The sequence below is a fragment of the Macaca nemestrina genome, chromosome 7 (assembly GCF_043159975.1).
Source record: "Macaca nemestrina isolate mMacNem1 chromosome 7, mMacNem.hap1, whole genome shotgun sequence".
In the NCBI taxonomy this organism is placed as follows: domain Eukaryota; kingdom Metazoa; phylum Chordata; class Mammalia; order Primates; family Cercopithecidae; genus Macaca; species Macaca nemestrina.
This window is the reverse complement of record NC_092131.1, coordinates 48565038-48577350: the sequence shown is the minus strand read 5'-3', so window position 1 is coordinate 48577350 and position 12313 is coordinate 48565038. Positions and strand designations below refer to the sequence as shown.

Here is a 12313-nt window from a genome sequence, read left to right as displayed (position 1 = left end):
AAAAAAAATAAGTAATGAGTCACTAAGTACAGCTCACACTTAAGGGAAAAAAAAATTAGTTTATATCATTTGAAGGGAGGAGTACCAAAGAATTTTACAACTATCAAACTATGTGTGGTGAAATCTGATATGTTTTATTCCATCCTACACCACTTCAGTTTGTTTTAAATGTTGGTTATAACCCATTACACTAAATTGATGACTTACCATTGGTTGTAACCCACAATGTAAATAGTCTAAAATCACTCTATTGGCAAAACTGCAGGGAAACAATTATACTCATAACTTGATGGTGGAAGTGAAAAATGGTACAACTTATAGAGAAGGTAATGTGGCAATTTGTATTAAATTATAAATGTATTTAGCCTTTGAACCATCACTCCTACCTATGAGATTCTACCATATAGAAATACCTGCACACATACAAAATGTTTTATGTGTAAGTTGCTTCACTGCAGCATCATTTTCCAATAGTATAAAATTAGAGATAACCTGTTGATCAAAAGAAGGTGGCTACATTTTGATATTACCAAATATTTGGATATTTTGATATATCCATGCAGTGGAATACCATGAAGCTATTTAGAAAAATAATAACTTTGAATATATCATAGGTAACAATTTCCAGGATATATTGTTAAATGAAAAAAATCAATGTGCATATAGTATGCTAACTTTTGTATAAAAGAGGGAGAAAATTAATATGCCTTTCTTTACTTTTACATAAAGAAACAAAAAATTAATAAAAAGTGGTTGCCTGAGAAAGGTGAGGACAAGGTGAATAGGGCAGATGTAGGCAAGAGACTTTTAATGTATATTTGTTGAAAGATAGTTTGGCTAAATATAGGATTCTTGGTTGACAGTTTTTTCTTTTAGCACTTTGAATATGTTATCTCTCTACCTTCTGGCCTCCACTGTTTCTGATAAGTCAGTTGTTAATCTTATTGGGATTCCCTTGTGTGTGACAGGTTGTTTTTCTCTTGCTGCTTTCAAGGTTTTTCCTTTGCCTTTGTCTCTCAGCATTTTTACTATTTTACTATTTGCTAGCTGTGTGTGTCTCTCTGTGTTTGTCTTACTTGGGATTTTCTTGAGTTTCTTGGATGTATGTAGATTAATTCCTTTAAGATTCAAATTTGGGAAGTTTTCAACCATTATTTCTTCAAATACTTTTTCTGCTCTTTTTTCTCTCTCTTTTTTTGGTAGTCACATTACACATATGTTAATGTACTTAATGGTCTCCCAAAGGTCTTTGAGACTGTATTCATTTTTTCTGCATTTTTTTCTCTCTGTTGTTCAGCTTACATAATCTCTATTGAACTACATTCAAGTTTGCTAATTCTTTCTTCTGCCAGTTCAAATTTACTGTTTAGTCCCTGCAGTTAAGTTTTAATTTTAGTTATTGCAATTTTCAACTCAAGGATTTCCATGTTTCTTTTTTTATAAATTCTATCTTCTTTACTAATCTCTATTGATGAGACATTTTCAACATGCTTTCTTTTACTTCTTTAAGCATAGTTAAAAAAATTCTTTGAACACATTCATAATGCCTACTTTAAAGAGTTTGTTAAATTTGCTATCTGATCCCTCTCATGGACAGTTTCTTCTGTTGCCTGCTTTTTTTTTCCTAGGTATGGTTCATATTTTCCTATTTCTGTGCATGTCTCATATATTTATAGTTCCTGTGGTTGCAAACTGGATGCTTTCAATAGAGAGAACCAGGGAAAAAGGCAGCTAAGAAAAACGTTCATGGAGCAACTCTGTAGCAGCTCCAGATACAGGTTTCTACTCCTCCTTCTGTGGGGCTTATTACTGTTGTCTGTTTGTTTGTTTATTTATTTGTTTAGTTACTGGACTATTTTGGGGTAGTCTTTTTGCTCGGTGTTGTGAAGCCTCTGGTGTTGTTCCTCAGAGAACACAGCCTTGGGTACGCCTACAGTCACCCTTGGAGAACAGTGGCTTTAGTAGGGCTCTGTTTGTCTCTTTTCCTGATCACTTCTAGATGTTAGGAGTCACCAATTATTTGCTAATTGCCTTATTGGTTTTGACAATGTTATAGGCATAAATTGCTTCACGGTCTGATCCAATTGCAGGGGTAATTTTTGAGGTTAGTTTAGACCTCAAGAGAGCTCTTTTTAGCTGTCTCTTTTCTGGGTTCTCTCTGGTAAACTAGCTGCCTATGGTTTAGCTTCTATCTCTCATGAAGTTTCTAGCCTCCTCTTAATTACCACCAAAACTCCACTGTTTTTGAGAATGCCCATAGACTTGAACTTCTTCACACTTTGTTTTAAATAAAATTAGTTCCCTTGGAGAGAGCTTCAGGGCCGTCTGTTTAAAGGCCTGTCTCTACTCCTATGCAAACTCTCTGAGTCATGGCTCTGAACTGTGGGGGCAGGGATGGCGGCCTGCTTCTTTTGGAATGGTTGCTCCAAAAGTAGAGCATTGGGTGGGGGGTCATAACATCTGGTCTTCTCAGTTTGCCTGTTCAAGCATGAAGTCTCAGTCCTACAAATGAGCTTCTTTGAGAATAATCATGGCCCCAGTATTCCCAGCATGCCACACCCTAGTAAAGCATTTGCTCTATGAGCGGGAGGTAGGTAGAAGACAACCCCCAACTTCTTGGCTGTACTCACCTGGAATTTAACCTCTGCAACATGTAGCCTGAGACATGTGAAGTTCTTGTAACCTGCTCCTCTGAGGAGAATAAGATAGTCCTGGGATCTCAGAGAAGGGAGCCTTGTGCTTTTTTCCACCTGGAATGGAGTCTCTGTCATACTGAGCTGGCAATAGGGAGAGAGTGAGTGGGTTATAATCCAAATGCCACAGACTCACTATTCTTACTGAGTTTTAGCAGATTTTCTTAATTAATGTTTCTCCATTTTCTATATGCCATTAGGACAATTTAAAAAGATTTAAAATGATTGTCTTGCAACTAATGTTCACCAGTTACACTTGTTTAATTGGGATCCACAGAGCTCTTCATTGCCATTCCAGAAGTGGAACTTCCAATGCATGTTTTATGTATAATTTTGATTTATTGACCCAACAATATCAAAATATATCAAAAATCAAAAATATCTGAAAAAATTTTTAAAAGCAGCCTGTGACCTCCTAATGGGTGTGGTCGCAGCCCTCTATGGTTCTGAGGTGGAGTCATGATTTTTTTGTGTTTAGAGAGGGGCTCCAAAGTGGTCATTTGAGCTGGGTCCTCTTGGACTTAAGTGGGAAATAATTACTCAGCAAGCCATGGATATAAGGCCAGAGACAGACTGATGGATGCCTTGGCAGATGCCAGGGTGAATGGATGACAATTGAGGACTTAGGTTCACCAGTGCATTGGCACTAATAAGCCCCTAGAACCTAGATGCTGTCATCTTAAGTTTTGCCATCTGGCAGAGTAAGATACTGAGTTGCAGAAAAATAATTACTTTCTTTCTTATACCACTAAAAGTGTAGACTAGAATTTAGATCAATTGTAAAAGTACAGGCAATTCTTTCGATGGGTTAGCTGACGGAAAGGAACTGAGGGAGAGAAAAGGAGGGAAGAATGGGAATTTTTCTTCTCAAGTGAGAGATTAGGGCATGCTTAAGTGCTCATGGCAGGGATATGGTTCAGTGGGAAGGCTAAGGATACCAGGGAACAGAAATAATAGATAGCATGAAATTTCCGAGGCTGGAGAAAAGACCAGCTTCATTATAACTGGAAAACATAGCTGAGAACTAGTACAAATCTAGTTTAGTTAGGTTCAGTGGCTAAAATATGAAGAAATGTGTATCTGATGGCTTCTATTTTCATGGAGAAGTAGCAACAAAAGTCACATTCCAAGAGGTTAGGGTTGGTTAAATGTTTGAGTGGAGAAAGTTTGAAGGGTCACAAAAGGGGGCAGAAGGAGTGAGCTGACATGTGAAAATGCTGAGATTGCCAGCAGGGTGGAAGGGGCAGGCAAGGCTATGGATTCTAAGTGCAGTGGGTACTAATTGATCTGATTCTGTAATTTTTCTCCAACGGTGTTCAGATGTGCTGGAGCAGGAATGGGGAAGTTGGATGACTGGGGTCATCTTGAGTGGAATTTTTCCAGAAAACAACTGCTCAGAAACTCTTCATATGTATTTTTTTAAAACACACACATATAGTTGTTTTCCAAATCAAAAACAAAATCTTTTCTTTTAAATGTTATGCCGTTTTCCTATCCCTTTGATAGTTGTCTTTATCTTCCTTGGCACTTTCCCAGGTTTCTCATTGTCTTTTTCAAAAGACAGAGGCAGTACAGTATAGCAGTTAAGAGACGACTTCTGGCACCAATCTGCCAGGTGCAAATCTCATGTTTAGCACTTACTAGCTGTGTGATCACATAACACCTCTGTGCCTTGGTTATCTCATCTGTAAAATGGGGAGAGTGATAATATAGTATGCCTTCATAAGATTGCTCTGAGGATTAAATAAGCTAATGCACCTACTATACAGAGTATTACCTGTTGCTGCATTATTTCCTCCCAAATGAAATACCCAAACGGGAAGCAGAATGAGACATGAAGGATTACATTCTGGCCTTTACATAGTACTCAATATTTAATCCATTCCATTATTTCATAGCTTTTCTTTCTCCTTTTCCCATGAAGTCACTATAATTGCATACTCATAGTAAGCAGATGGAAAGGTCAAACTCTTAGATTATTTTGAGAATCATTCTTTCTTCACCTTTTGAGGTATTGATTGTGTAAGTATTTACACTGGGTCAAATGGGTGGCTGACTTATACCTGCATATCTCTTGCTTCCAAGTTCATCTCTTTTCTTTGATAGCCTCTTCTGAAAATGCTACACCTTTTCTTCTCCACAAGTAAACTTGTTATGGCTGATTGTTGTTACAAAGCCACAAGGTCCTTGCTGAGGCTGTAAGCCCTCTGCAGATGAGTACTGTGGCTTCTGCCTTTTAGTAGCCTTAGCTCCCAGGAAGTTGCCCTTATATAAAGTAGGAAACAAAAATGGTAGATGATGATCATGATGATGATAATGATGACAGTACCATAAGTGATTATTCTTGATTTCCTTACCTGTAGACTTCTGTGGGAATACAGAGAAAAAACATGGGGTTCTGAGGCCAAATGGACTGCAGTTCAAATCCTAGTTCTACCACTAAATAGTTGGATAGCCTTGGATTAAAAACAAACAATTTAGAGCATTGTAAATTGTTCAGTAATTTATGAACAACTTTCTCTTTTTCCCCTCTAATTCTTGCCTACCATGACTCTCAGAGCCACTAACAGAATGGTCTCTTTCACAAGCCATGCTTTTCCTAAAACTTCCTGCCACTGAAGAGGTAGGGCTGGAATTCCTTTTCTTCCTTAAAGTTCTTCCTGCCATCACCTTGTCACTTCCAATCTCTCAGATTTTTCCTTCACTCACCAGGTAGGTTTTTTCTATATCACGTTTATTTTTCAATGCCTTCCTTCAATTCTTCTTCCCAGGCAACACACTAATTTGCAACACGTTCACCTCCTTACTCTAAGATCTCTCTCTGCCCTTTATTCACAACTGTACTTCCTATTCTATGATATCTTTTATAATTGGAAGACTTGATCATTTCTCTCTAAATCCCAAAAGTGACTCGGTGCCAAAAAATACACAATTTTTTGCCTTTAACAGGCAAATACTACAGATACCTGTTTTTGTTAGTACAGCTGCATGAAGTCTGTATATGCTTTATAAAATAAGGGCTAGAGGGGAGAGATTATCTCATCTACTTTGTACTACATCGAGTGTAGCAAAATATACACAATTTACAAACTTCTGATTTGTGATGATACACTGAGAAGCAGAAAAAATTAAAACATCTTTAGCTCTGACATGAATCATATATTTCCACCTTTGATTACAAAATAATGACATGCACCCACCTGTCAAACAAAGAAATACTTAAAAACATATTTAAATACTTTACAGGAAGAAAATGCTGGCTATTTCACATTGAAATCTTCATATGACAGCTAATGTCTTTTCACATCTACTGTAAATAACTTGTTCAATTAAGGCTATGAAATATTGAAGAAAAGAGGGGCAGGATGGAGGGAAAGAAAGAGGGAAAAATAACATTTTTTAAAATTCTGAGTAAATGATCCTGTGTATAGTTGTATTTAACATTAGAAAGTTCACCTACACAAATCCTGAATTATGTTTTTGAATTATTGTAAAACCATCTTTTTTGCTAGGATAGAAATTTAAAAAGCATCTTTGATTTGCATATTTCTAAAGATATTTTCAGTTTGCTTGAAGTTCTTCTCCAACTTTATGCCTGTGTTTTTAATACCCTGTTACATAGAGTCCCACACCTATTCTCCCTTTAATACTACATTATCTTCGACAAGTCATAGCTATAAAGCAACCATCAGCTATTTTAAAAAACACAAAATACACCAAATTTCTAAATGTAGAATAGTATGATCTTCTTGGAAAAGTCTATGCTAATTCCAAGAGGCTGCTTCTCAAAATAGTTACAGAATTTCTCTTTGGAATCATTTTCAGTTAACTAAAAGCCACATAGGAAACCCAACCTTGTGGCTTTATAGAGGTCTCATTTAAAAAAATAATAATAATTTAAATGAAGTGGCATGACTCACCTTATTCAATCAACTTGACTTCAAATTACATTTTTGGCTATATCCAAAAATCAAATTTACCTCAAAAGACTTCTGAGCAGCATCCCAAAATTTATCGGAAATAAAAGTAGCATGTTAGAGTAAGGATAAAGCTTCAAAGTTTTCCAAGGAAGATCATTTTGGAGAGATGATGCGGGTGGAAGGAATGTTAATTTTTACATATAATCTTGGAAAACATTTTTAAAACACATTTATGCTCATACTTCTACTTGTCCTTCAGATGGTTGAATTTTATCTAATAATAACCACTTTTTCAAAATCCTAAAATGATTTTAAATGGGTTAAATGAATTAACAATTTTCCACAAAGGTTATTGGGGGTGGGGTGAGGAAGTGCACCAATGTGTGTAAGGATAAGACTTTTCCACTAGCACTCTAACCACCCAAGGCATGTCAGGGGTGCAAGCTCTAGAAACTACAGTTTTGTTGGATGCTAGCGATTTAGAGGGGCTTTCAAGCAGCTCTGAGGGTCTCCATTCATTCCTGAAATTCTATGTAGTTGAACAATACTAGCTGCATTCAATGTTTTGTTTGTTTCACAGTGTTGTCCTGTAATATGAGCTTTTCAGTTATAGTGAATGTTATTTTTGTCATTTTTGGCACTTACAGTTCACAATGCTTGGTTATGTGGTTTAAGATTGTTTTAATTTTTGCATTTTACATTCCTTTTGGCACTTTTGAAGAAGGGACATTGTTTTTTATGTTGTTTGGGGAAAGTGGTAAGCCTCCCCCGTCTCCAGCTTTAAATGTTTGGTTTTATGAAATCCACGACTCTCCCCCAGAATCTTCCATCATTAAATAATGCGAGTGGAAATTTGCCTTCATAAGCTGGCCATCCCAACCGTCTTAGAGGCTAGTATCCCCAGTTTCAGATTTAGGCTGTTTGGTCGCTGCCGTCACAGGCTCTGGTGGACCCTCTCGGCAGAAAAGTACAACCGGATTTTTGCGGGCCCACATGGCCATGTCCCCTCCCACTCCACTGGCCGGGTTGGAAGAGGACAGCCTGCTGCAGGCCCCCAGCCGGTTGGCATAGCGGTTTCGAAGGCGATTGCGGCTTCTGGCTTGCAGACCCGGACCCTGGCTAGGCAGGAAAGCGTCCACATTCCTAGTCCGGTAGCCCTCCTCGCGGTTGCGCCCTAGGAGCATCGAAATGTTGGGATTGCGGATGGCGTAGATGACAGGGTTGATGGCCCCATTGGCCCAGGTCAGCCAGACCGCCACCACGTTGAGGAGCGAGGGGGCCTGCCCTGTCTGGGCCTGCCGGGCGGCTGCCAGCAGCACCAGGAAGCAGTAGGGCCCCCAGCAGCAGATGACTAAGACGATCATGATGAGCACGGTGGTGGCCGTGCGCACCTCACTGAAGAAGCGCAGCACGCGCGCGTAGGTGTTCACGGGCCGCACGCGCACGTCCGACAGGCGCACGGTCTTGCAGATGTGGTAGTGGCAGAAGCACATGAGCAGGAAGGGCAGCAGATAGCAAGCCACCACCAGCCCCACGCTGAAGGCCGCGCCCAGCTGCGCGGGATCCGGAGAGGTCCGGTAGAGGCAGCTGTGGAAGCTCTGCGCCGCCGCGAGTTCCCGGGGCGCCCCAAGCAGCTCCCAGGGCAAGGAGAAGCCCAGGGCCGCCAGCCAGGCGCCCGCCAGCAGCTGCAGAGCGCGGTGGCGGCCGATCTTCTCCCGCGGCGGCCGCACGATGGCGCAGTAGCGGTCCAACGAGATGAGCGCCACGCTGAGCGTGGACACGATGCCGAAGCACGAGCTGAAGAAGCGGCTGGCGGCGCAGAAGCCGCGCCAGGGCCCCGCGGCGGCGGCAGGCGCCGAGCCTCCGGGCGGCGTGAAGAGGTCCAGGAAGGCGGCGGGCAGGCAGAGCAGCGCCGTGAGCAGATCCGATAGGGACAGCGACAGGATGAAGGCGTTGGTGACGGTGCGGAGCTGCCGGTGCTTCACGATCACCCCCATCACCGCGCAGTTGCCCAGGCTAGACAGCAGGAAGATGAGCAAGAGGACGAGCGCCTGGGCCGCCACCGCAGCTCCGTGCGACAGCAGCGGCGCCGCCTCCGAGCTCAGGAGCTGCCTCACCGCCGCCCCCGCCTCCCGCGCTGCCCCGGACCCGCGAAGGCCGCCGCCACCGGCAGCGGCAGCTGTGCCGCCTCCGCTTGCGTCGCTCAGGTTCCCCAGCGCCGCGGCCGCCGCGGTCGCCACGGTGCTGAAGGAGACCACGGCTGCCGTGGCCGCGGAGGAAGTCCCGCCAGGCGGGCCGGCCGCGGAGGGGGCGCCGGGGTGCGGGCTGCCCAGTAAGGCCATGCTCAATGGTGAGCGGGCCGGTGGCGGCGGCGGCACCTCCATGGGGCCCAGTGGCGGCCGCGGATCTGGTCATCCCGCAGCGGGGGCGGCGGCCTCTAGGTCGGAGGGGTGGTTCAGGGCCGGGGGCTAGCGGCCGCTGCGGGGAGCTGGGCTCGGCCGGAGGGGTGGCGGTCTCTGGGGACCCGGCGGAGCCTTTGACGTGGGTTCAGAGCGTTGCCGAGGGAACCGCGTGTTTACGCAGGAGCGCGGGGCGGGACGCCAACCCAGTACCGGCTGCAAAGCCGGCCCATGACACTGCCCCTCCCGCCGGGGGCTTCGCGTTTCCGAGAGTGCCAGGTCTACCTCCTCAGGGACCACTGTCCGGCCAGATAAAGCGCGAGTGGCATGCAAACCAATGACCACATTCAGCGAAAGTTCACTCTTGCTCTCTTTTGTAGGGTACAAATGTTCTACAGGCAGGCCTTTTGGGGAGCGGGTGGGGGGTGCTTTGCTTCCTGTGGGTGCTTTTGGTATATACAGGTAGGAAAGGAATCTAGAACGTGAAGTGAAAGAAAAATCCAGAAGTCTACATCCAGACATCTTCAACTTGAGAAGTCGACTAATTTAAACCAATAATTCTCAAACTTGAGCTAACAGAAAATTCACATAGAGGGTGTGTTAAAATACAAGTGACAAGGTCTCAACCCCAGTGTTTTGGATGAGTCTGGGGAAGTGCCCAAGAATTTGTATCTCTAACGGGCTCGCCGATGATGATGATGATGCTGGTTCCAGGACCACACTTTGAGAACCACTGATGTCAAGAGCTTCATAAAATGCAGATTCCCTGGCTGACAGAATTACTGAGGATGGGCCCATGACTCTAAACCCTCTAGGTGATTCTGATACAGGTGCTCTGAGGAGCTAGGATATGCATCTTCTTTAGATGTTACTTCATTTCCATGGGCCTGGACCTCAGGCCCCTACTGGCTGATAAATAGAGGGAAAGGGATTGGTGCCTTGCCTTGCTAGCAGCCTTCATCTGTTCTCAGGAATGGGGTGTGTTTTGAGTCTAAGATGCTGCCAGCCTGGCAGTCATCACAGATGCAGCTCCAGGTATCTGGCTGGGAGATACAGGGAAAAGAAAGGCAGGGCTACCCAGGGAAGTTGCATCTCAAGTTTCTGGGCATGGCCCATAATGGGGAAAAATGTGATAAACCTTCAGGTTAACTAACCCCGGGCTCTTCTCTAAAGCAGTGGTTCAGAGTATGGACATTGGACCAGCAGCATCAACATCCCCTGGAAACCTTGAGAGATACATATTATCAGGCCTACAGTGCATAGGATACCCCTGATCTACTGAAACTCCTGTGGTGGGGCCCAGGCACCTATGTTTTAACAAGCCCTCCCAGTGATTCTGATGCACAAATTTGAGAAACACTGCTCTGAAGAATGACTAGTACATTTGTAGGTCTTAGCATCAATGGTGTTAGTATTGGGAGTGCTTACTTCATTCAGAAAAAATATCCTACAGGAAATTTACAGTATAAATAGAAGAACATTTAAGGTGGCAAACCAAAACTGGGTTTCTCAGCCTCAGCGTCATGGACTTTTTGGGCCAGATAATTCTTTATTGCAGGGGCCATCTATACACTGTAGGATGTTCAGCAGCATCCCTAGCCCCTACCTACGAGATGCCAGTAGCACCTCTCCCAGCTGTGACAACTAAAAATGTCTTCAGATATTGCCAAATGTCCTCTTGGGATCTGTCAACCCCAGCTTAATCTAGACTGATTTCATCTTAATTTTGTCAATCAAGACAAAAATATAATTATCATACATTATTTAGCAAACACAATCTTCTAAGGTTGTGCTTAGTTTTAGAAAACAACAAATAAGATAGGAAACCCAGCCCAAAATAAGCTTAAGTCACAGGCCAACACAGTATATTACAGTGTGCTAAATATTGTCTTAAAAATATGTGAGTGAAATTATTTGGAGGTAACTAACTCTTCCTGACGAAGACTTTGTACAAGAGGTGACATTAGACTTTTTAAAAAAAGAAGAAAGGGGAAGAACATTTGATGCATGTGCAAAGTCTTGAGGTTAGTGTTGAAATGATCAGTGTCTGAATTCTAGGATATTGGAGATGGGGAGTGAAGAAGGAAATAAATGATCAAAGTGTATTGGGGCCGCCTTATGATGGGCCTTGTAGGCCATGCTCTGGAGACTAAACTTCATCAGGGGAGGAGGGGCTATACCACAAGGGAGGGCTGTGAGCAAGTGCAAGGTTCAGAAGTACCAGAAGGACTGCACTCTCCTGGTTCCTTCCTTCCTCATCTTTCTCAGTGTCCTCTCCTCTGCCATTTCATCATCTTCCACCTGCCTTTACATGCTGGAGTTCATCAAAGCCCTGTTCTCGGCTCCTCTGGACTCCCCCCTCAGCCCCATCTCACTCACATCTGGGACTTGAAAGATTATCTATATATTCATTACTCAAATTATGTCTGCGGCCCCAACCTACATGCCATGCTACTTGGCATCATGTGCCAGTGGTGTATCAAATGGGTGCATGATCCTCTTCCTACTTCCCCTGAAAAACTTGGTCCTTAATACTCTGTATCTCAGAATATGGTAGAACCATCCTTCTAGCCTTTAAGCCAAAAACTTAAGAGTTTTCCTTGATAAATCCCTCCTCCTTACCACCAGTCCACATCCAATTCATCAACCAAGACCTATGGATTTTAGTTTCAGACTATCTTTGCATCCATTCACCTCCTCCATCCTGAATCTTGGCTCTCATCCTCTCTTTGGACTACTGTTGTCACTGTTTCCTAACTGGTCTTCCCACATCCAGTCCCTACATTGTAGGCAGATAGGCATAACGCTCTTAAAAAAATTCTTCATGCCACTTACCTATTTAAACTCCTCTAATCAGGCCAGTGTAGTGGCGTGTGCCTGTAGTCCCAGGTACTTAGGAAGCTGAGGAGGGAGGATCATTTGAGCCCAGCAGTTAGAGGCCAGCCTGGGCAACATAGTGAGACCATGTCTCTTAAAAAAAAAAAATCCTATTGGCTTTCCCCATTTATTTTAGAATAAGGACCCCAATCCTTAATATTTCCTGTGAGGCACTGCATGATTTGACCCCTGCTTCCTCTCTAGTCTCATTCGGTACCACTTTCCTTCTTTTTTGCTGTGTTCCTGCCACACTCGGCTTTTATGACTTCCTTAAACCTTCCATCTTAGGGCGTTTGCACTTGCTATCCCCTCTGCCTGGAAAGCTCCCATCTTCCTCCTCCCTTCCCTAGCATCCCCATCTTCGCATTAAGGTTAGTCCATGGAGGAAGCCTCCCTTGACTGATACCCTCCTCTCCCCATGTAT

General features: G+C 43.4%; 2 protein-coding genes across 8 annotated transcripts in view; both read right to left on the bottom strand.

Moving 5' to 3' along the window:
* LOC105473638 (trans-L-3-hydroxyproline dehydratase) overlaps positions 1 to 12313 on the bottom strand; it is a 75096-nt gene that overhangs the window by 47064 nt on the left and 15719 nt on the right. For 3 of the 7 annotated variants that reach the window (XM_011727514.3, XM_071100091.1, XM_071100095.1), the window contains exon 5: positions 2631 to 2777. The exons of 1 other annotated variant lie outside the window; for it this stretch is intronic. In XM_011727514.3, the coding sequence (XP_011725816.2) occupies positions 2631 to 2777 (147 nt within the window). Of the gene's footprint in view, positions 1 to 2630; positions 2778 to 4756; positions 4959 to 12313 lie in introns of those variants that run through there. 3 more of the 7 variants (XR_982370.3, XR_011625830.1, XR_011625831.1) reach the window with 3 other exon arrangements.
* LOC105473639 (G protein-coupled receptor 135) lies at positions 7275 to 9026 on the bottom strand. The gene has a single exon (XM_011727517.2). It carries the CDS (start codon positions 8995 to 8997, stop codon positions 7498 to 7500), a length of 1500 nt encoding a protein of 499 aa, XP_011725819.2. The 5' UTR covers positions 8998 to 9026; the 3' UTR covers positions 7275 to 7497.